A 26,121-nucleotide genomic window follows, 5' to 3' on the forward strand; every position below is an offset into this window, starting at 1 on the left:
CACCGCACCGCCCGGCAAATCTCCCCACTGTCATCCAGCTTGAAGACTTCAATGTGATGAAGTCTTTAGTGGTTGTTGAGTGAAATAGAAATCTCTGGCAGGTTATTATATAGATGATTTTTAAAGGCCCCATGTGCCTAAATTGACCAATGCAAATGTTAGACCTCACTTGTCAAGCTTTTTCGTCTGTATGCATATTACAACATGACCCCTGCCTGTTTCCCTCTAGGCACTCGTAATGACTCTTAGATGATCTGGGGAGATAAAAACAATGGCGTTGCACGTGGAACAAAGCCAATCAAGTAGTCACTTCCCCTCTTTCAAATCCAGGCAGGATTGCTCAACATCTCTTGAAACTGTGCAATATCTGATGTTGAGAAATGTACAACTCAGGGAGAGTTTGTCAAGGGCTCTTGCACACAACAATGAAACTGTTTCTTTTTCAGCGCAGGAGGCGGGGGGAATCCAAGGGGTTTTTAAATGGATTTGACTACTTCTAAGATAGACAGGCATTCAGGCTCACTGCCCTACCCTTTTTGCTTGTAAAGTCAATTTGTTGAAAAGGTTGAACTGGCATACATGTTGAATTATCATTGATACAGTGGGGCCATTTCAGTTGGGACTAACAGCTGAATTTATAAGGAATTCCGATCCAGTATTCTTGTTCAAAAGTGTTCAGTGCCAATAAGTAGAATTTAACTTTGAAATGGAATTGAGAAATTACATTACTTATGGAGATAAGCATCTCCAAAGGAGACCTAAATTGAATTTAGTAAAATAAAAAGGAAAGACTCAATATCACAGAGGAACCTTCATCTTAAGCTTTAAACTATGAGGTTTATTAGGATGGAGAGAGATTTCGAATCTGGAGAGGAATAAAAGGTTTTCTACTATGAAGGCATTCACCCGCTGTTTTAAAATAAGCCTTGTAAGTCTTTTTAAATTAACAAGTTATTCTGAGAGGGTTACATGCATTTTAAAAGATAGGTGTTTCAATAGAAAACCAATAGAGATACAAGAATATTGTGGGGAAGGGGGGTGACCTAGCCTGAGCCCCCTTCTACACTGCTATATAATCCAGATTGTCAAGTCAGATAACCCACATTGTCTACTTTGAACTGGATTATATGAGTCTACACTGCTATATAATCCAGTTCAAATCAGATAATCTGAATTTTATATGGCAGTGAAGAAGGGACCTGATACAGGTGTATCTTGTGCAGTTTTAATTAATGAACATCAAAAGTGCCACATGATTCCTATTCCTGTTGTACAGCAGGAAAAACAGCTTCATACTATTATATTACAGCTGGTTCTGCCAAATTCTTTGTAAAATTATGTACATGTTAATCAGAAATTTTAGTTGTTATGTATTGCGTGATTCATTACTGAAGAAATGCTTCTGGATACATACTTATTTGCATCGGGGGGGGGGGGGGTATTTATTTTGTATCAAAAACATTGCATAAATAAGTATAAAACTGATAAAAATAGAGGGAACACAAGTGGTTAACTAATTTTTGACCAAAACCAGGCAACAGTGACTACATTGTCTGTAGCTTTAAACTCTTCTTCCTCTGTGCATGAGGCAGGGCATTGTGGACAAGCATACATATACTGAGTTGTTTGTTCTGCTCCACAGTTGCACAAGGTGGGGGATTATTCTAGGTAGTGCCATTTTACCAGGTTGTCATTTGATCTGCCCACTCCGCTTCTGAATCTGTTCAGGGACTTCCAAGTTGCCCATTCTTGATTTGCCCCTGAAGGCAGTTCCTTGTGGGGGGCCATCCAGTTGGAATTGCCAGATTGAGCCACCCAGAGGGATACTCTTGCTGTTGCTAAGGGAACATTAAGAGGAGTGGTGGTTCTACTATCTACTGGCAGGAGGCTGATAGCCATGCAGAGGATGGCTTTCACAGTGTTCAATCTTATTTCTCTCACAGTTAGCAGCAACTTCCCATCACACATCGGGGGGGGGGGGGGGGCAATGCCAGAGTCTATCAACAGGTGTAGGTTTGAGACATCCTGTGATTATTTTGCATTTTTCATTCAGTGTTCCATTCACCTGCTTCACATGGATAGATTTGTGCCAAACAGGGCAGGCATACTCAGCAGCTGAGTAAGACAAGACCAGGGCTGATGTTCTTATTAATTTTGGTTGTGCACCCCATGCTCTACCAGAAAGTTTCAGCAGGATGTTATTACATGCAGCTACTTTGTGCTTGGTTTTCATACAGTGTATCCTAAATGCTAGTGTTCAATCCAAGATGACACTGAGATATTTAGGATGGAAACAATGTTTGAGCTCTTGACCTTCCCAGGGCTAGGGGGATCAGGGCTAGGTATTCTTTGAATGGCCCCCTCTTCCTTCATAGTGAAATATGATTTTATCCCATCTATGAAGAGGGGTGTTTAGTTGCATAGCAGCACTACTAGAAAGAGGAGAGAGAAAGCCTGGTGATTATTTATCACTCTTTCTTTGTCCTTACCAAGGTACGGTTTTCTGCTGTTGCTTCTGAAGTTTTTCTAACACAACAAATATGGCAGCCTACAGTTTTTGACATGTGAAAAGCAACACTATTATACTTGTTCAAATATATGCATAATTAGGATGTTTGTAGATTGCTTAGTCTTCTAATCTGGTTATGCCTTGGTTTAGGAACATGGCATTCCAACCGATATGGGATATGCTGTGGCTCCACACCACTCGGGTGTCTATCCTGTTCATGTTCAACTTTATGATGCCTGGAAAAAAGTCTGGAATATTAAAATCACAAGTACTGAAGAGTACCCACACCTAAAACCTGCAAGATATAGAAAAGGCTTCATCCACAAAAACATTATGGTGAGCTGTTCCAGTTCTCATTCTGATGGTTCTGATTATGTTCTCAGTTACTTGTTAATAGTTTCAGAGAAATAGAAAAGATGTTCTAGAAGTTGTATATCCTAAACATTGACATTGTTTGAAGAGCTGTCCTTAGTTACTAATATCCTAGTTATATCTAGAGTTGTTGTTGTTTATTCTTTGAGACCTCATGAACCAGCCCATGCCAGAGCTCCCTGTATCCAGAGTATATTATTATTATTATTAATAATAATAATAATAATAATAATAATAATAATATACCACCCTATCTCCCCAAAGGGACTCAGGGCAGTTTACAGACAAAAGAAACAAAGTGCCAAACATTCATTGCCAAAATAAATAAATACATAAATAAACAACAACAATAAATCAACAGGAGTGGCGGTACCCTTGAGGAGGGCAATGGTGAGGCCCTTCTGGACCTGTTGATGTCCCGGTGGCCTCGAGGAGGCGATGACATGGCCCTCCTGGTGTTTAACATGGTGTTTACAATGATTACAATGATGTTTAATATGCCTTTGAAGAATGTCTGGAAACTTAAGTTAGTCCAGAAGGCAGCTGCTAGTATTTTAATTGGGATCCATGAGACTGAACATATAACTTTCACTTTATACCATCCCTTTTTGTCATTTGTTTGTTACTGGACTCTGTTCCAGGAGCTATTATTAAACCTTAAGCTCCTAAGGGCAAAGCAGTGTGAATTTAAGAACTGTCTATTCCCTGATGAACCTGGCCATGCTCTGAGATCAACTGCAAATAATCTCATGGCTGCCGGATATAACTGGAGGCAATGAAAAATAGGCTTTGATGTTTTGAATTTTGTAACTGCTCCTGTTGAGTACAAGTTGAATATTTCTTATCCAGAATTCTGAAACTTGAAAAAATCCACAATAATCAACATGAGGTAGTACTATCTTTCTTTCGGATGGTACACAAAGTTTGTTTCATGCACAACATTATGGAAAATATTGTGTAAAATTCCTTCCAGGTTATGTATATAAGGTTTATGTAAAATAATAATGAAGTTTGGAGGATTTTGGAATTTCAATAAGGCATGTTCTACTTGTAATAATTTATATACATTATAAGTCAGTTTATGTACACTTTATACAGACCCGTCTCCTCCTCTTGTCTTTTCTTTTGATGATTTTTTTTTATTTGTGGGGGCACCCTAGCACTATGATGTTTGACTTCAGTCAATGTGGTCTTTTGTGCATAAAATAAAGTGAACCACGAGTCAGCCATATTAAATATATTTAAGTCTCACAATGGGGAAGTTAAAATACCTGCTTCTTTCTCTTGCATCACAATTATTGTGACTTCAAGGTACTTACATTTCCTGGGCCAATTCCCAAGGGTAGAAATTGTGCAACTCTCCAAATGTTGATGTTCAGTTACAATTCCCTACATTCCTTCTTGAGTATGCCAAGTAAGGCTGTTCAGAGCTACAGCACTCAACATCTGGAAAGCCAGATGATTACATTCTATAGTCTTGAATGTGTCTTGTTCTATGTGTACTCCTTCTAATTGACTTGTTGTTCTCTTTTTGTACAGGTCCTTCCTCGACAAACTTGTGGACTGTTTACACATACAATTTTTTACAAGGAATACCCAGGTGGTCCAAAGGAATTAAACAAAAGTATACAGGGCGGAGAATTGTTCTTCACAGTTGTTCTCAATCCAGTAAGTAATTCAAATGTTTTACCAAAATAATAACAAACTAATCTACTAGGCATCAGGTTTTAAATCAAGCAGTTGATTTAACATTGTTGATATGCTTAGGGACATGTTGATAAACATATTACAAAAATTGTGTATATTTGTTAAACTTAATATTCGGATACCGGGTTCAATATAATAATGTGATGGTAAACATTCTGAGTTTATATTTAACAATTTGTTTTGCTTGTTTGTTTGTTTGTTTGTTTGTTTTACATTTTTTCAAGTTTGAATTCTAAGACCTGCTCCTTGAAGTAGGTATTCCAAACAGATATGCAGAATCACTAAATACAACATGTATTAGCACACAAAAACAATTTCACCAAATAAATTGTATGAAGCTCCAGCTTATTTGGGGTAGCTTTTGTAATATGTTTAATAACGCCTGATCCAGTTCGAATGCACAGGATTCCTACTTGACAAGCACTGTGCACATGCACATATATTAACTTCATATTTTGGGGACCTGACACAAGCATTAATAATTAGACTTTCTCCTTCTTGCTGCATATATGAGGACTTACGACATGTGAAACATGCTCAATTGAGCAGTCAGGGAATTGGCAGGGTTGCCTGGTATTGCACTCTTCTCTTTCTCTATTAATCCATGATACATATAATGAGAATGCATGTGAGAGTGGGGTAAGAGCTGATATGAGTAGTACAGGTTGAGTATCCCTTAAACAAAAACCTGAAATGTTGAAAAATCCGAAATTGTCCACATGGATGGCAAAGATAGTGACATCTTTGCTGTCTAATGGTTTAATGCACACAGACTTTGTCATGAACAAAACTATTTAAAATATCTACAAAATTACCTTCAGGTTATGTGTATAAATGAATTGAGTGTTAAGACATGAGTCCCATCTACAAGATATCTAATTATTTACAATAGAACCTCCGTATCCACTGATTCTAAATCCACGGTTTCACTTACCCATGTTCCAAAAATATATACATCCTGGAAGTGTTTGTGAGTTTCTCAGGTCCTCCAATGCAATTCTATGGTATTTCAGGCCCAGATATAGTCAAAATATAAGGTTCACTATTATCTACAATTCCAGGTATCCATGTGGGGACTCTAAATGTATCTCCTATGAATGTGGGTGTTGTATTATTATTCCACCCCACCTTCTTTTTTTCAAAATCCAAAACAGTTATGGTCCCAAGCTTTCAGATGAGGAATACTTGCTATAACTTCTGTAAGTCTTATTGTCTAATCTGGACTATCCCCTCTTACAAAGGCAACTCAGAGTTTGAAACCTGAATACATTATCAACATGGAAACATTAATAATCACAGTTCTTTCATTGCTATTGTTGTTGTTACATGTATTCAAATGAACTTCTGCTGCTTATGGTGATCCTCTAAAAGAACTTTATTCACAAAATCTATTCAGTGTAGGTTTGCCACTGGCTTGCTCTTAAGCTAAAAGAGTGTGACTTGCTCAAAATCACCCAGTAGATTTGCATGGCTGAGTGAAGATTCAAATCAAGGTCACCAGGAGTCCTAGTTCACCTTTTACTGTACTTACATGAAACAAATATTTGACACAACCATGACTTACACTTGTCTGTGTAGATACACTGAAGATAATGGGGTTTTAAAAAAAAACACAGCTATAGACACAAGTTATATATTGTATATATTGGTATCTAAGCATTTCATTATATTGTGAAAAGAGATATACTAAGTTTGTTTTACATTCTGTGCTTTTTTATATCATGTCAGACATTCTGTGCTGGAAAAATAGCCAGAAAACCGTATATGAATGTCTAATATGGCACAACAATTTACATTTACTCTGTTTTCCCCAGGCATTCTAGGTTTTCTCTAGGTGAAGAAAACCTAATATTTATTGGAAGTATAAGAATTTGTGTGCTGAAGTAGCTCATCTAGTTGCCTCTAATGTGTGTGCATATATGTGAAATTGGTTTGCATTACTGGCTGAACTGTAATTTGATAGCAGCTATAAAATTACCCTGGCATCAAACCTCATTGTGTTCATAAAGCATATAGAATGACTAAACTGTGTCAGACTCCATAAGGAGAATTGAAAGTTCATAACACACTATATATTTTAAAGAAAAGCTGCACATCTGTAGACTGCTGCTGAAGGTGAGATCTACAGCAGCAAATGCTTCTGCATTTCAGTCCTATGCATTTCAGCTAATGCATCGTCAGTCCTACTGAATTCAGTGATTCTCATTCCCAAAAAAGTGTGTATTCTTGCAGATCTAACAGCTATTGTTTCACTTAGACAAATGATGGAGTCTTTGTCTATAGTTCCTATCACCTCTGCTAATTGGGGATAAAAGAAGTTGCCATCTAACAATGTCAGAAGGAACCAAATGTCTTTCATAGGTTTTCTTAGACAAGGAATTCTCAGATACAATTTTGCCAGTTCTTTCATCTGAAATATGTCATACAGTACCTGGTATTTGTTGGCAGTCTCCTATAAATGTATATGTCTGACTTGGCTTCTGAGATCAGACGAGATCTGTTACCTTTAGGGTGTTTAGGGTTGAAAATCAGAAATACTTCATTATAATTGTTATTCCTTAAATAGGAGTTCAGCATCTTTAATGGGATACATTGTGTGTAATTCTATCCTTGGCAGAAATTATCAAAACTGTTTTGATTTAGGGCAATAGACCTAGATCTTCTTCTTAACTCATCAAGTTATGAGCCTTGTGCACTATACTAAACTAAGCATTAAGCTGAGGATGTAAAAACTTTAGCATTTTGGATATTTTTGCCATACAAATTCAATTGGTTCTATCCTGCATGGCAAATGGTAAGGGACAGTAGGAGTTGTGTTCTAGTTCATCTAAAAGACCAAATATTACTAATCACTGAGTCAAGGAAATACAGATTAAATTATTGACATAGTAAATGAAAGCTTATGCTATCAGGTTCAACCTCTCTGGTAGTCTCTCTTGAATATTGGTATTTCTTTAACTCTTGGCTTTGCTGGCAGGAGACTATTCCATTTTAAAGAGTGGATACATCATTATTACCAGGAGCCTCCAGTGGCGCAATGGGTTAAATCCTAGTGCTGGCAGGAATGAAGACCAACAGGTTGCAGGTTCAAATCTGGGGAGAGTGTGGGTGAACTCCCTCTGTCAGCTGTAGCTTCCCATGTGGGGATATGAGAGAAGCCTCTCACAAGGATGGTAAAACATCAAAACATCCGGGTGTCCCCTGGGCAGTGTCCTTGGAGACGGCCAATTCTCTCACACCTGAAGCGACTTGCAGTTTCTCAAGTCACTTGTGACACGAAAAAAAATCATTATTACCACTTTCATTTTTATTAACTTCATTTCCCCCTAAATACCTTATAGAGTGTACTTAGTGTTTAGAAACTAAAAAGAACAGGGATTATTTCAATTTTTCTCCTGAGTGCCTTATGTTTTTTCATGTTAGCAAATATGTCATCTGTCTATCCCAAGGCACAGTCTATTTGATGTGTGTATATTTTAAAATTTCACCTGAAAATAAATGCTATCAATTTTGCTAGAATTCTCAATTACTTTTATTTATTTTTATGACTAAATTTGATACCTCAGGTGGCAATTTACTTCACATTGTATTGCTTCCAAACATGACTGACTGCTGTCTCATGTTTTTCCATTTTGAAGTCAGTGACTCTATTATTGCTACTGATGGTATTCCATTTTGACAGTACTGTGGTATCTTTTCTGTGACAGAGCTTGCTTACTGATCCATAACAAGAATTTTTCTGCCTTTCAGCAGATCTTCCTGCTGTTTTTTTCCCTTCTTTCCTTAGGGCTACCCACTACTACCACGCAAAGAAAACAAGGATATATGAAACCTCAGTGAAGCAAACTAATTGTTGATACAGTAGTCCCTTCTGTGAATCCAAAATGTCATAGGTTATGGCATATTTTGTTGCTTCTCAAGTGCTAGAAGCCTTCTAGATCATTGTGACAGGGGCCATTCTGTAGCTCTCTAATGTCATAAAAAACTCCAAATCCTTAGGGAAATGGACATGCTGAAAACGTTCAGGGTAGTGAATGCAAAGTTACATAATGCAGACAATCTCATATTGTTTTCTTGCTTATTTATACACTTTTAAGTAAGATTTTTGGAATGTTTTTGTTGTTTGGCCTATTTTGAAGCCGTGTATGATTGAATCTATGGACACAGAGTGCTGGCTGTACTTCAGTCCATCTGATTATTGTTTTAATGTTCCTTTGACAGCTATTCACAATTGGCAATAGTACAGTGAGCCATTTAAGTGATAGTACTGAACCTGTCTTCCAACTGTTCTGAATTGGCAGTGATAGTCCAAACTAATTCTACATCATCCTACTTTTTCAATAACTTCTTAAAATGTCCCAGTTTCTCACTCCTCTTCCCAGTTTGTACTTTGTAGTCAACTTACTTCAGCTCCTTCAGACTCAAGTTCTAAGTGCAAAAGTAGTTTACACTCAATTAACTCAGTTGAGAGAAGAGGAGTTGGGTTGAATTTTGCCCTCCACAGTAGGCTCAGACAAAAGCAAACTGTTGTAGCAATTAGTGTTTTTCCTAATTAATAACTTTTGCCATTTTGACTATATTCTGATGTAACTTGGTCAATGGATTCCACGTTTCATCTGTGAAATGTTGGCGGGCAGATACCAATCCAAGAGCTGACTCTATTTTTTTCCCTAAAACATAAAGCAAGATGGTGCTTCACCCTTTGCATGTTCAAAATCTGGACTAGAGTTGAATCCTTTTCAAAATTAGCTATTCTCCACTGCATCTGATGGAAACAGGCTACTAGAAAGCTCAGAATAGTCTCTGTAGGACACTGTTTCCTCCTGTAGCACCTCCAACATCATATACTGCATGAGGTGGCTGCTTCATCTGGTTAATAACAGGTCCAACTGTGATCTGTACCAGTTTTCTAATTAAATATATTGGTCCTTAGGATGGAGTTCACCCCACTAAATGAACTCCTATTGCAGGGGTGGTGAACTCATTTTCATTGAGGGCCATATCAGCCTTCAAAGGAACCTTTCTAATTGTAAGACTCCATAAATGTACCTATGTTGCCCTGGCATTGAAAGCCTTGTGGGCTACATAAAATGACATGGTGGGCCGAATTCAGCCCAAGGGCCTTCTATTTGACATTTGTGTCATATATTATGCTTTAAATTTCTTAAAAGTTATTTATACCAATGCAATGTTGGTCTTAAAGTGTTTGGAGTAATCAGTGGCAAACACAATGAGAAATGCTTTCCTTGCTTCTCTCTGGTGTTTGAGCAAGCACCAAATAACAAATGACAAGTAACTGACCTTGTCTTAATGCATCATTAAAAGGACACTATAGATGTGTTTATTGCAGCTATTTCTTGAAATTAGGCAGTGAATGGTAGAGAGGCATTCAAAAAGATATTGCACACATGAGGAAAAAGTCCTAGAGAATGTAGTCATTGTTTGCAAAACATCAAAATAACCAGCAATAACTTAAACAAATATCCATCCAGTCTTAGGACTCCAGTTCTTTTAAGTAGCTGATTGGAAAATTAATGTTAGATTATTCTTAGATTAGGTTGCATTGGAGTCAACAATATGTTTCTTTGCCTATTGCTTGTGTATACCATAGGTATACCAACATTATATTACATTAATTTGCTCTTGTACTTTATTGGAAAGGCACAAGTTTGAACCAATACTTCTGATAAATCAAAATCAATTGAAATATTTTTCTGGGTTTTCCACTTTGGGGACAACCTAGGGGGCTGTAGTGGGAATGAGAAATGGACAAAAATTGTACCCCTCCCTTTTGATTGACGAGTTTTGTGTTTGTAACCATTTGAAAATAAATATTCTAGGCAAACTGAATCATACTTTCATGCCATATCTTTGCAGGGATTTTAAAATTGCCATTTGAGACCATCAGAATCATATTTCTATTCAATGGTTCACTCGCCTAATGCTAATAATTTTCTAAGGGCATATTGTGAAATATGAAGCAACCAAACATTTAGCTTTCCAGCCTAATATAACCAGATACAGAATTGTAGTTCAGTAGTATATTTGTTTTGTAAGTCTTCCTAACAAAACATGACAGGAAGACATTATCAGTCTCTCTGAGCCTGTAGAAGAGCAATTACACCCAAGGGCTGAGTTCAACATAGAGAAATACCTGCCTGTAAACCTAGTCAAAGATACTTGTGGTTGTTTTTTGTTTTTTGTTTTTGTTTTTTGTCATCTCTATTCCGTATCATTCTACCTGAGTTACTGCAAATACCCATTCTTTCTTTTGTGTGCCAGTCCCTGTTTATACTAAATCTATATAGCAATGTGTCAACATGTGTTTGAAGTTGCTCTCAATGACCCAAGCTGTTTAGTCTATCCTAAGCAGTGACATTCCTCATACTTTATTACCATCAAGCTCAAATATTTTCAAACTGTGTTCTGTGAGCCACTTTCAGATGTAGATATCTTTACTTGAAGATGCCTCCATTTTTAGATACTGTCACTTGATTCTTCATTTAACTGGTTTTAACACATTTTGAGCACAACCAAATTATGGATCAGGTTATTAAGGCCAAACATAGGCAATGGTTTTTCAAAATATGCTAACCATCCATATCTCACCCCAAAATGTTACAGTTATAGGAGCACTTCCTAAGGCCCCGGGGTTTGATGTGAGTATTGGAGGAAAATGTTATTGAAAGAAATCATATTGGACGTTTTGCTAAAATATTATTAAAATATGAATTATAGATTAATTACATTAATCTCAATTAGATAAGACTCATTGCGACAATTTGATTTACATACATGTTGCCTCGGCCTTGTAGCACACATTGTCAAGAGGAAGCTGACAATATTATTGAATCCTAACTTTTTAAAGGCAAGTAATTTTGTTAAAATAACTCTTATTTCAATAAATCTTTGCAATAAGAGTCAAAAGCTTTAGAATAAAATGGTACTTTGTTGTAATTGTATTAAATGGAGTTAAACTGCTAATTTGTGATAAAGGTGTCTAGTTATATGCAATAGAGGGAACCATCCCAATGGTTGTCAATGACCATAGGTTTTTTATGATGATTTAGACTAGGCATGGGCAAACTTCGGTCCTCCGTGTGTTTTGGACTTCAGCTCTCACAATTCCTAATAGCTCATGCCTGATTTAGACTGATTACAAATATGAACCTGATAAATGCAAGCACCTTGTTCTCAAAATCTGCTTACAAGGTAGAGAAAAGTTCTAGAAAAGGTGAATGTTTCCATAGAATCCTGGGTTAGGGTATCCTGATGAGTTTCTATTGCTGGGAAGGCATGTAAACTGCTTTGCAGAACCAATCTGCTGTTCAGAAACAGCCACAGCTGGAGGAAATGAACCAGCAACTATGTTTTTAATTAGGCCGCCTGCTATTTTGGGAAGAGGCCAGTCGTGCCAACCATATCCAGAAAACACTGAAAAACCTATACTGCCACTGGGATATATCAGTCAAAAATATTAGTAGCAACAGCAGTGACTGTGGATTTCTTACTGCAAATTGTATTTAAAATATTAACTCCATAATTCTTGGGAATCAAAGAAGTCATACAAATACATGATACAATATATTATTAAAACTCACGCAAATGACCAAAGCAACAGAGAAGGCATTTATAACAAAATTACGCACGTCTTGGCAAACCATCATTGCAACCCTTCTGTGCCCATGAATCTAGCTCACAGTACTGGACCAAGATATTTGGATGCAAAAAATTCAACTTATCTTCAGTGACAACTGCAATTAAATAACATACAGCTTTATAGTCTTTCACAGTACGAGAAAATTGTTGCTTGAGGCAACAAGTGTCTCTTCTCCCTAATACCACATCAGACTCCTTCAGGATCCATTTTGGTATTCACTGGCTTGACTGATAGTGCCATATATTGTTTAGAGAGATGTTTCCTATGCTTTAAGTCAAGAGTCCTCAAACTTTTGAAAACAAGAGATAGTTCATGGACCCTCAGACTGTTGGGAGGACAGGACTATAGTTTTGTTTTTGTTTTTTTTTTGGGGGGGGGGGAATCAACAAATTCCTTTGCACATTGCCCATATCTTATTTGTTTTGCAAAAAAAAAAAAGAACCATAGAATATTGAAACTGAAGAATAATGTTACCCAACATAAACTTACCAGTAATTCAATGGGAAGTGTGGGTCTCCTTTTGGCTGATGAGACAGTCAAGTTAAAAAGGATTGTTGTTGTTGTGTGTCTTCAAGTCGTTTCAGACTAAGGGCAACCCTGAGTTTAAAGTTTAGGGCAGGAGCCAGGCAAATGACCTTGGAGGGCTGCATCTGGCCCATGGGTCTTAGTTTGGGGACCGCTACTTTAAGCAGACATGAGATTAGTGTCCTAGGAGTCTTCTACTAGTCACTTCTTGTTCTGTTGAAAATTTCTTGACAGTCGTGAACAAGTAGAAAGGCCTTGATCCAAAAAAATAAAACACTTCTATGTCTGCCCATTTTTCCATTCATCTTCATGTAACATAGAGGGCTTTTTTTAATATTGGTTAGTTTGGTCTGAATTATTGTCTTCTAAAAATCTCTCCAGCATGGCAGAGAGAACCAGCCTGACATAATGGTTTGTGTTGTGCCCTAGGACTGGAACACTCATTTCACTCAGCACCACACCAGAGTCCAGTGAGTCAATAAAAAAGTGTTTATTTAAAAAAGCATATACAAAGGGAAAGGGGGCAAATCCAAAAGAGACAGGATATAAATGCAATACACAAAAGAAATCAGAGTTCAGTAGCAGTTATCCAAAAATGCCAAGTTAAACATCAAAACCAGGGAATCCTAAATTTATATCATTAATTTGAAAGTATATTCATGAACATGAAAACAGGAACCTCTCTCCAAAGATGCATAGGCAAAAATAGGAACATGAAATAGAAATCCTGGCAATACAGGAACCATGAACTTGGAATCATGAACAGGAGACCGAATCCCCATTAACAACACTGTCTCCTCTGAGAGCCCTGGAACCAAACCACTTAATTTAAGCCTGCCAGGCACCCATGACATTATGCCTAACACATCTGGACTTCAAAGTTTTACTGCAAATCCTCTGAGAATATCTAGTTTGCCTGCCTTTCACACCCTGCGTTCTCAGGTCTAATCTACACTCCCTTGAAAACTCCTTGGGTTCTCAAGGCCTTTTCTCAAGGGAATTTGTACTCTCAGTTTTCTCTGTTGCTTGAGAACCAGGTGAGGAATTACAAACATCAGCCTTGTCTGACTGCAATTTTCCCCAAATACTCACAGACTCCTCATTTTGGAACCCACCATCCCCCTCATCCTCTGAACATTCAGAAAAATCTTCTGATCCTTGCCAAACTACAACAGTGTGGGTATTTCACTAGGGACCTTATCACATTGGGATATACTCTGTTTCAGAGACTTTTTGAGCACAATTCTGAACAGATCTTATCACATATTTTACCCCATTCCATCAGTAATCCATTAGAATTTGACTGCAAAACATTGCCGAAATGAAGTAATAACACACAGTATTCTCATCTTATTTACTATGATTGGAAAACCAGTCTGCATTCCATCAGTTAAAATCTCATGGGAATGGTAGTTCAAGATTTCCAGGCTATGCCACTGTGCAATATTAGGATTTTTTTTTAAGTGACATTAAAGTGATGCATTCAAATGGAGTGGGAGGAGCCAGCTTTCCTTGGTGTCATGAGTCAAAGCATAGGATTTTCAAAACGTAAAAATTGGGTGTGATGGGGTCAGTATGCATCCTGTCTGAATACAGTATGCGTCTAATCTTTAAAAATACAGGATGCATGCTAATATAAACATCCCGATTTGGTAAGGTCCTAAGACCCCGGAGACCATAATTTCCAATCCTACTCAACTTTGGCAACCCACTGAGAGACCTTGAGAAAATCACACTCTCTCAATCTCTGAGGATGACAAAGGCAAACACTCTCTGAACAAATCTTGCCAAATAATTTCATTGATAGGGTAGCCATAAGTTAAGAATGACATGAAGGTACACAATAACAAAAATGTATGCTGTGTTTTTCTTTAAGTATAGTCAATAAGATGTCTATATTTTTCTGTATTCTAGTAGGGGCAGGGGACGGGGGAGAGAGGAAATTCTAACATTTACAAATGGATATTTATAGTATGTAAAAGTGTGATATTTATTTATATGAATGTAAAAGTGTGAAGTTTCAGCAAGGTTTCTTTTTCTTAGGAACACTGAACACAGTGGGTTTTCATGCCATCCATCTTTTTAAAAATGAATTTCTCTGCTCCAATTTAAGGAAATATATTCAAGCACAGACCGAAGCCTAATTCATTATTCTGTCACTTTGTGAGTCTAATGGTATAAGAGCAGCTGTTGCTGAGTCTCTGAATACCTGAGATTGAACTCTTCAGAGTAATATGGCGACAGTATCAGGAACCTGCATACACAGTGTACACAATGCAAAATTAATTGGGAAATAGATGGTCTGAAAGTTAAACATACTCCTGTGGCCTGTAAACATTTGTTCTGTGACTAAAATAACAGCACTATGTTAAACTGGAAGGATTTTTGTTTCTAACACCTGAACGAAGCAGATCCATGAATTATCAGTTATTTCGATTTTATAAGCACTACATTTGATGCATCAGAATATGGGACATTGTGTCTATCTTTACAGCATATGAAGTAATTCCACTGCCAAAATTAAGTACATAAAGATACATACAGAGGGAATTTAACAGCTTGAAAGTGTCTAGACCAGGCATGGACAAACTTTCTAACTTGGGGGCTGCATGGTGGGCCGGAGTAAGGTGGGTGAGCTGGAGGGAGGGGTTTCTCCCCAAGCCCCCTCCCTGCACTTTCCTCCCCTTCCCCTTTTCTTTCAGAGGCAGAAAGTGAAGGAAATACGAGAAACGTTTGGATCCCAAAAAGGTTGGCCTTGGTCTAGATGAGATGGTGGGCAGAGAGAAAAAGTGTATTCAAAAGACCACATATTACCTACTCCTGATATAGAATCCTAGAATCCTAGAGCTGGAAGAGACCCTCCAGGGCCATCCAGTCCAACCCCCTGCCATGCAGGAAGGCATAATCAAAGCACTTCCGATAGAGAGGCTCTGTAGAAAAGCTTCCAGAAGAGGAGTCTCCACCACACTCCTATGCTACTCTCCAACAGCTCTTATTCTCAGGAAGTTCTTCCTAATCTTTTTAGTTGAAGATCTTTCCCTGCCATTTGAACCCATTGCTCTCCTGTGCCCTGGTCTTAAGAGCAGCAGAAAGTCAGTTTTCCCCCTTCCTCCTCCTCAATGAGACACCCTTTGAAATTTTGAAACATGGTTCTCATGTTTTATCTCTACCTGCTATTCTCCCAGCGAAACTTCCCCCAGGAGGAAAGAAGGAAGGAAAAAGAGAAGGAAGATGGAAGGAAAGAAGGGTGGAAGAGAATGGAGGGAGGGAAGCAATGGAAGGGAGAAGGAAGGAAGGAAAAACAAAAAGGAAGGAAGGAGGGAGGGAGGAAGGAAGGAAGCAGAAAGAGAGGGAGGGAGGGAAGGAGGGAGGGAAGAGCCCAAGGGGCCGCATTTGGCCCCTGGGCCTGGATTTGCCTACACCTGCTGTAGGTGGAATTTTACTATGATAAATCATTTGGAAATTGTCATGAGTACCTTGCCTCAATAATTTTAATTGGGCTTATTATAAGCATGATTAAGATTTGATCTGAAACAGTGATTTTGACTTTGCCAAAAGACATTCAGGTAAAAATATCAAGAAACCAGGTGGAGGTCTGAGCTGGAGAAAGTTGCTCAGCTCTGCCCCAGAGATAAATCCCCTCTCTCCCATTCCAACCATCAAATTAAATTACTTATAATTTATAAATGTGTTTCTCATAGTATTGGTAGACAGATGTATTCCTCTCCCATGGTGGATAATCTTGTGAATACCTCAACAATGCTCCACTGTGAATTCTAATTCTGGATCAAAACACATTTCCAGACTGGTGACTGCAATTCCTATCTCCCCCCTCAACCTCAGCAGAACTATATAACACATGAACATTTATCAGGCAAAACATTTTTCATCTCTGTACCTATATACTTCAAAAAGTTTCAATTGCTGAACATCTACATCTCATGTAGTTGACAGAGACAGAGCTATGACAAAATGGGAGTATATATCAATAAAGAATGTCATCCATTATGTCTGTACCCCTTGCAGTTCACATATTATTTAGGGTAAAACTGGAGAAAAATGTTCACTTATGCAGTTCATGGGTAGGAAACACAGCATATACTGATTTGGCTTATCATTATATAGTTAAATCAGTTTAATTCTGTGGCATCACCAGGAGGCGTATTCAGAGTAAATCTCTCTTTCTCTCTTCATTGTGATATAGCATTGCCACATTTGCCAGGATTGCACAGAAAAAAAAGATCATTTTTAAAAAGGCATTAAAGCTGTCCATCAGTCAGAGAAAGAGCTGCAACAAAAAAGGAACAAAACATGAAAGCTTTAAACTCTTAACATTTTCATGGAGAAAACATGCACATTTCTGTTTTGTAAAAGGTGCAGAATCCCAGCTGGAAATAAGTTGTCAATTGTGCTGACCATCACACACATTCATTTATCTCCACAAGTGTCTAGTAATTATTAGTCATCATCAGTTCAAGAGTAAGGAACAGAGAAGTCACTATATCTATTGAACAAAAAAAATATGACACCCAATCCACCTAGTCAGCAAAGCTGTGAGTCAGGGTTGTAGCAGAGCTTTGGGTTACTGTTGGGCCTGCAACACTAGTGATTCTTCTTTCTGGGATTCCCCTGTGACCTGGAAAGATGAATAGTAGATATGTGAATGAAATGAAATTGAAGCAACTGGTTGCTCACATTGGCTGACAGGCCACCTCCTACGTAGGAATTGGTTTTCACTCCCGTTCAATAACCTGGTATGAAGCCAGGCATCAGAGCAAGCTACTCTCAGTTCACTCCAAACACCATCCCAAGACTGGGTAACCAGTGTTCACCAAGCATTGGTTGAATGGATCCCAACTTGGCACTTAGGATGTGTGGCCTGGAGTGATAGAACGATAGAGCTGAAAGAGACAATAAGGGCCATCCTGTCCAACTTCTTGCCATGCATGAACACAGAATCGAAGCACCAACTTGCACAGCAGAGGGCAGATTCTTTCTATATCCCCTGGTGGCTAGGAAACCACAGATGGGAGCAGCCCAGTGGGGCCCTCTTTTGCCATCGCTAGAGGATCTGGCACTGGGCCACATCTGCAGGTTCATCAATCAACAAACAACCTTACAGCTATAACCACATGAAGTTATGGTCTCCATATCACTGTGTGTATATGATTCTTGGGATTTAGTATGTGGAACACACGTCACATCTGAATAGACAACATACATTGTTCTGTGTCAGAAGGAACTATGAATGGTAATAAAATCTCATACAATAGAGAGATGGCAATATAATAGAATTCTGTGATATTCCACAATGCATTGCTGCCAATATGCAGCCATCCTTTCGTGCAATAAGCCTGTATATACAGAAATCCTCTTCAAGCATATGGAGATTCTGCAGCAACAGGGCTGAGGTGGTTGGCAACCATCATTGGTCTCTGTGCTCCTGGCATTAACTGTATCAAACTGCTGGTGCAAAACACATAATAAAATAACGGTGTGAAACTAATTTAATTGGTACTACCTGAATGCTTCTGCCATTTTACTGCAATTCCTTATCATAAACTAAAAGCTGGATAGAATGCCTTTTACTTCAAAGCTTAGGAATGAACAGAGACCCAAAAAGAGATCCTTTCCCGCTTTGATTTTGCCTTGTAAGAAAGCAGGTGGGCTGGCAAGAAATCAAAAGGAGGTGATTATACAGCTTACCTAGAGGGCTCTATGCAATAAGAAAATGAGACTGAGAACCTTTGCTTTTGTCCAAAAGATGAAAGTTGGAAACCTTTTACTAGTCAGGGGCCAAACTGCCATTTCAAACATTTTTGTGCATTTGGTTTACTCCATTTATAAAAGATATTCATTTCCAGAGAGAGCACAATAAAGCCCAGCTAGTGTTCGGATTTATTTAGGAGAAAAGGTGAAGGAGAATGGCGGTATTTGCACTAAAGCCACATACAATGAAATGCTTTAATAGGAAGACTTTTAAAAGATGGGGTGATGTAATCTAATAATATAGGCTGTTTTCACTGGAACACATTTGATTTAAAGTGCAGCAGGGTTAGTTGAATTTATTCAGTCTGCCTTGCCTTTTTATAAAAGCGAGAGGGAGCAATAAAGGCCATCCGTGCATTGCTGAAGGAATCATTTGCTCGAGAAGAATTGGACAGTATGAACTTGTCAGAAAAGTATTCAAAAGAACCAGAAAAGGGGTAATACTACTAGGACATTATTGCTAGTGTTTATTTTTAAAGCCTATGTTAAAACCATTACATTGTGCTTTTAATTTTGACACAAAGCTTGTACTGCAATATAACAGGGCACTTCTTGGGGAGGGGGGTGGAAAGGCAAGAGAGAAACTGCCAAAACTGAAGCCCTTCTGGCTCATATTGGCAGGATGTAAATTAGAAAGATAATTGGAGGAAAAATAAATACAACCGCTCCAGGCCTGGCATACTTCCCCATTCCAACTGGTTCAGTGGATACATCATTAAAATGGAAAGGCTTTGGACCAGAAGTTTAGAAGTGTTACTTATCCCACCTAAGGCACATTCTTGGAATAGCCCTTTTTGTCATTTTCACTCTTGGATGAAGATGGTTCCAGTGGTATATCTTTTTTCTTTAAGAATAGTCTTGTTTCCTTATCCTATGAAATGGATATCCACAAAACCTCTGATCTCCAGGACACATTTCAACCCGTGCAGTTCTCTGATGAACCATGGGAGTCTGTGTTGATTTCCTCATGGTTTCATGCCCCAAATATTTTATGCACATACAAATTTTCCTACATAAATATGTGATTGGAAGATCCCCATTCTAGCTGTGATCTGCTTAAAAAGAACAAGAAGCAGCAAAATCCTATATGATCATTTATGTAACATTACTTTAAGCATATTTAGCTAAGTAGCACAGACACTAAGAAACCCAGTAACTCTATTACAAAGATATGTAATGCGACATCAGGAAGAGTAATTGATGTGCATTAGTTCGTGAGAGGCCAGTGCAATAAATGAAAAAAGTTTCAATACTCATTACTAAATTAGGGCAATGAATCATTTCTAAAGTGTTTCCAAAATAACGTTAGGGGGATGTATCATAACTATGATGATATAAAGAATTTTTCATTACTTTTTCATTGAGTAATTGTACAGGGGAGGAGCCTCCAGGGATCCTTTCTCCCTCACTTTTAGAACTATCGGGATAAAACTTGCTACAATGGTAGAACACATTTACCACTGTTACCCCCTCCAAGTTTCAGAACGCTTCACACACCCACTGACTTTTGAGAATTTTTTAAAAAAGGTTTTATGAACATTTTTTTTAAAAAAAACTACAAGAGCTATCTCCTTGAATTTCTGTTTTCTATTTCTATTATCATTGCCACCAAATTTCAGAAAGATTTGCACCTCCACTGATTTTTAGGGAATTTTAACCAACCTAAACTTAACAGTATCATTTTACTGGAAGACCCCAGGGGTACTCATCCAGCCTTTGAAATAATAATGATGATGCTAATAATAATAATAATAATAATAATAATAATAATAATAATAGGAAACCTACAAGGTAAACTTCGATGTTACTGCCTCTCAACTTTGCCTGACTCATAGGGTTAATTCAACTCCCAACAATCCAATTTTATCTCAGAATCTCTTTAGAGAATGAACATGGGTTTTCCCCCATCAAAACTTTCAGGGAGGAGGAGGCAGCACAAGAAGGTAAGCAGAATTCTGGGAAGTGTAGTTTGTGCCAGAGCGGCTCCTTCCTTGCCCAGGCATCCAGCCAGACATCCCCCTTCTGCACGTCCTGGGCTTCCCTTACTGCCCCCTTTGGGAAAAGATCAGGACTTCTCCCTCCACTTTGGCCTCACCATCCTCCTCAGGGTCCTTTGAAGGAACCAAACCCAGCCCTTTTGGGGGGAAAAGTAGCACCCACGACAAAGATCTGGAGCCATTTATGAGACTTACAGAACTCTTTCGAAAGTCATAGGTCCGTGTTTTGAATCTTCTGTTTTTTGTGTGGGCGCCCCTCACGTTTCTAAATATTGCTTCATATGTATGCATCTTATGAAATAGAGACAACAAATAAGTTATAAACCAAGTTTTGCATAGCCCTAGTTCCTGATGCTCACTGGGACCAATGTGATGCAGAACAAAGGCTACATCGGTACTGTGGTATATACTGAGGATCTTTCATTTTACAAGACCTTTAACCTTTACAGCCAAAGAATTATGGTGCCTCACCAATACAACTCACATGATACCATAGCAGTTACCCATGGCAATAAAAGTGGTGTCAAACTGCATTAATTCTGTTGTGCAGATGAATCCTAAGTCTATTTATGAAGATGCAATACATGACAGGATTCCAATCAACTGTTTTACGCATGGCATTTCCTATTAGATTCCTTCAATGAAATGAGATGTAACATTTGAGAAACTTTCCCCTACCGGGCTACCAAGTTAAAGTCAGAGTGACATCTCAGAGAATAGAGCTTTCAAAAATATTGATTTTTTTCAGAAGAAAAGCAGTAAGAAGTATTTGGAACTTGTCGGTAAAGAAAAATAACGTTAGCATTACATGGTTTGACATGGAACATTTGATTATGTCTCTTTTGTTGCACGCAAGTTGAGGTATTTCTAGTATAAGGAGGCCAAGTGGTAATAAAACTCTATTTGAGATGTTTTTCTTTTGTCGTAGGGCATTTTAACCCTGAAGATAATTTAGTGTGATCTATTCAGTCCACTTTTTAAAAATACATTTAAAACCCAACCCTCCATTCTATAACTGTTTTAAAAATATAGAGAGATGTCCTTCAGGGAAAGAATAATACATATTTTCCCCAAACTGCTAACCTTTTCAAGTTTTTCACCCTTTTTTCCCTTTTCAATGCAGAGCTAAAGTTGTTGGCAGGTAAAGAATTGCCAGGGGGTGAACTGACATTATAAATGTCAGAGGTCAGTTCAGGTAAGGGAGGAGAAAAAAGTATGCTGGGGAAAAAATGAAGGTTACACTTTATAGGGAAACTTTCCAATTATATCTTTGTTAAAAACAACAGTCCGGTTTCTGGTCTGCTTATAGTTTCAGGACTAGAAATAGCAAAGGAAATAAGGAAAGGTTATACATGTGGGCCAAAATGCATTATTCCTTGCCTGAAGGGAAAACAACCATCTTTTGAAAATACATCTTTACAATTCAAACTTTAAAGGGACAGGTTGCGTCTTATGAATTATATCTCTTTGTATCTCTTCATCCTCTGAGAAAAACAAAAAAAGGGGGAAGCCGTAGGCTTTAGTCGCAAGCTAGGCAGTGTCATAAGATGACATTCATTAAACAAGTTCTCTTTGAAACAATGGTTGTTGCAAATTCTTCCAAAGAAGCAGCACAGAAATAGAATCACAGAGCTTTAGGGGGAGTACTATACAGAAGAAGATGTGACATTTTAGCATGTATTGTAATCTCGAAGTTGTAGGTACTTATTTTGGGATGGGGGCATTTTTAAAGATTACACTCACCTTTATCTCATACAAAGGAACACTTAAGCAATTATGATTCAGCACTTTCATCCCACACCCTTTTTCCTTAGCTACAACTTGTACTATCCCTTTCCCCTCTTCTTGTTTAAAGTTGCCCATGTTTTTACAACAGTCGGCACTATAAGTTATTGGGCACTGTTTTGAGTCAAATCGTTGTTTATATAATACTGGAGCCCCCAATGGTGCAGTGGATTAAATCACTGAGCTGCTGAACTTGCTGACTGGAAGGTCAGCAATTCAAATCCGGGAAGCGGGGTGAGCTCCCATTGTTAGCCCCAGCTTCTGCCAACCTAGCAGTTTAAAAACATGCAAATGTAAGTAGATCAATAGATACCTCTCCGGCAGAAAAGTAACGGCACTCCATGCAGTCATGCCGGCCACATGACCTTGGAGGTGTCTACAGACAACGCCGGCTCATCAGCTTAGAACTGGAGATGAGCACCAACATCCAGCCAGACACAATTGGACTTAATGTAAGGGAAAACCTTTACCTTTACTATACTACTGGTTTATCTTGTATTGTATTCTGTGTTTATTTTCTTTTATGTATTGTTTCAGGCATGTTGTGCCATGTGTAAGCTGCCCCAAGTCCCTTCGGGGAGATGGAGGCAGGGTACAAAAATAAAGTTATATTATTATTATTATTATTGTTGTTGTTGTTGTTGTTTTAGAATGATACATCAGAATTCTTATCAAAATCAGAAATCAACATTTCTTACCAAATGTATGTCTAAGTTTGTACCCCATACCCTTTATTTTTTATGCTACCTGCCCAAAATAAGAAAAACTAAGCAACTTAGGCCCTATCTTTGGGGCTCTCTCCCTAAGGAGATCAAAACATTCCCCTCCTTGTTCTCCTTCAAAAAAAAAAACAATTAAATACCCCTTTTATGTTCACAAGCATACAGAGAGGAGAACATATAAAATATCTGGCACAAACAAAACAGAATGGAATATGGAAATGGCTTATTACTCTGGATTTTAAATTGTAATGTTTAATTCTTATTGGTCTCAATTTTTAAGTTTTGCTTTTAAATGCTTACCTATCAAAACTTGAATTTTTAGTTGTGTGATGCCTAATTGGTTGTAATGTTACACTATTGTCTGATGTTAATGTCTAATAACGTTGTTATTTGATTTATGGTTTGTTTATTTGCTTTTTGGTTGCACTTTACAGCATTGAATGTTTGCCACTGTATGTTGTAAACCACCCTGAATTCCCATTGGGGAGATAGGGTGGGATAGAAATAAGGATTTAGTATTACACTATCTATTATTATTATTATTATTATTATTATTATTATTTAATATATAAAGTTATATAGTATAATCCAGTTTCTGAATCCAGATTATATACTTTGAACTGGATTATATAATCATATAATGCAGTTCAAATCAGTTAATCTGAATTCAGAAACCAGATTACATAGCAGATCCGGTCTTAGTTTTATATCCACAGGTGGGCAAAATGCATTTCAGAATAAAATTACAGTAGCATTTAAGTAAAAATTCTCCTTTTATCCTAGTTGCTTCGAATGAGTTCCACAATATTGTTCATTATGACAAGGAACAAAGGTTTTCTTTGGCAAGGAATACTCAGATGTGGTTTTGCCAATGTCTTCCTTTGAAATAAAGCCTACAGCACCTGGTATTAATTGGTGGTCTTCCATCCAAGTACTAACCAGGTTTGGCCCTTACCCTTCCAAGATCAGATGGGATCAGTTACCTTTAGGGAATTCAGGACTACTCATCTCTTATTCATTTTCATCTGACAGCAACTGCAGGCATGTGTGTGAACTATACTTAGGTCACTGAAGCTAGCACTATGCTCCAGCACATAAGCCTCTGGTGGCTTTGAATTGTGTAGAAAAGACAGTTTTTCTGTTGCAGAAAATACCCTAAAGATTCTTAATTTATTTTCTGAGTTTCAAATGAGTTTCTGATGCTCATCATTACTCTATATCAGTTTTTCTCAACCTTCTTAATGCCAAAACCCATTAATATAGTTCATCATGTTGTGGTGACCCCTGACCATAACATTCTTTTCATTACTACTTCATAAGTCAATTTTGCTACTGTATGAATCATAATGTAAATATCTGATATGCAGGATGTATTTTCATTCACTGGACTAAATTTGGCACAAATATCTGATACGCCCAAATTTGAATACTTGTTGGGAGGGGGAGGGGTTGGCTTTTGGCTTTTGGGAGTTGTAGTTGCTGAAATTTATAGTTTACCTACAATCAGAGAGCATTGTGAACTCCACCAATGATGGAATTGAATCAAACAGCACACGGTACTCCCATGACCAACAGAAAATACGGGGAGGGTTTGGTGGGCATTGACCTTGAGTTTTCGAGTTGTAGTTCACCTACAGCCAGAGAGCACTGTGGACACAAATAATGATGGATCTGGATCAAACTTGGTATGAATACTCACTATGCGCAAATGTGAACACTGGTAAAGTTTGGGGAAAATAGACCTTGACATTTGGGAGTTTTGGTTGCTGGGATTTAAAAGTTCACCTACAATCAAAGAACATTCTGAATCCCACCATCAAGAGAATTGGGCCAAACTTCCCACACAGAACTCCAATGACCAACAGAAAATACTGTGTTTTCTGATGGTCTTTGATTACCCCTATGACATCCCCTTGCGACCCTCGGGGTGAGAAACACTGTTCTATATTACCAAATTTTGAAATTATTTCTCTGTATTCCTCTTGCCACACCCTGATTTCCTTGTGCTCCCCACTTTACTTGGATCATTTTTACTAAGGGAATGTATGTCAACATGTGTGTTTACATGTATAATCAGCCAGGGTTGCACAGGTTCGGGGAACATATTGAAAGATTTCTATAGGATTACAAACATGCACTATTATTACATGTCACACCTGACATGTAGACGAGCAATGATCATGGATAAGGATGTAATATTGCAATTCAATTTAAAAATAATTGACATAGGATGTTCTGTATTCCATACCTTTCTCCATTTTAAGGGCAAAAATAATAAAATAACATCTTCCTTGTAACTTGACTGCCATCTAGTGATACAATAAGAAAAAAATGTCTTTCTTTTTAAGATCAGTATCTTTATGACACACCTGTCCAACTATGGGAATGACCAGCTGGGTTTGTACACCTTTGTCAATCTGGCCAATTTTGTTCAGAGCTGGACTAACTTGAAGCTGCAGACACTTCCTCCAGTACAACTGGCTCATAAGTACTTTGAGCTCTTCCCTGAGCAGAAGGATCCTCTTTGGCAGGTAAGAACACAAAAAGGAGCACTCTCCTGTTTTATATGATGGAGATGATTTACTTGAACTGTTAGTCTACATTGTATAAATTATATTGCAGCTTCCTTGTTATAGATGAACTGGGTATTGTTGGTTTTTTCCCCACTTTAAACGACCTATTATTAAACCGCATCTAACTAAGTATAACTTCTGGCTGCTGGCTTCATATCAGAAAGCCAACTGCACAGTTTCTTCACTTTTCTATCACTTTGCCTTTTACTAAATAATATCAGGGGATGTCATACAAAATATGAATAATAAAAGCAGATGTTATTACTAATTATGCCCATATGTGAGTGGGGAGAAATCTTGCCCCTGAAGGGACTTTGACAAGTGGAGGCCTTTGCTAATAGAAGAGAATGAGAGATAATTTTCCCCATAGAAAGGATAGGGGAAGTTCAGACCACAATTTGCACGTAGCCCCAAAGCCTTTCAGAAGACCCAAACACCACCCATATTTTAAATTCTAGTAAATGAGCCCCCGGTGGCTCAGCAGATTACGCACCAACTGTAG

The 26,121-nt window shown here is 38.0% G+C and overlaps 1 protein-coding gene across 1 annotated transcript in view; it reads left to right on the plus strand.

The window, feature by feature from the left end:
• LOC132776898 (bifunctional heparan sulfate N-deacetylase/N-sulfotransferase 3) overlaps positions 1-26,121 on the plus strand; it is a 96,798-nt gene that overhangs the window by 46,996 nt on the left and 23,681 nt on the right. Inside the window, exons 5-7 of the mRNA XM_060779022.2 lie at positions 2,660-2,845; positions 4,421-4,549; positions 25,395-25,577. Coding sequence (XP_060635005.2) covers positions 2,660-2,845; positions 4,421-4,549; positions 25,395-25,577 — 498 coding nt within the window. The remainder of the gene's footprint in view (positions 1-2,659; positions 2,846-4,420; positions 4,550-25,394; positions 25,578-26,121) is intronic.

The sequence above is a fragment of the Anolis sagrei genome, chromosome 5, assembly GCF_037176765.1.
Source record: "Anolis sagrei isolate rAnoSag1 chromosome 5, rAnoSag1.mat, whole genome shotgun sequence".
NCBI classification, from domain to species: domain Eukaryota; kingdom Metazoa; phylum Chordata; class Lepidosauria; order Squamata; family Dactyloidae; genus Anolis; species Anolis sagrei.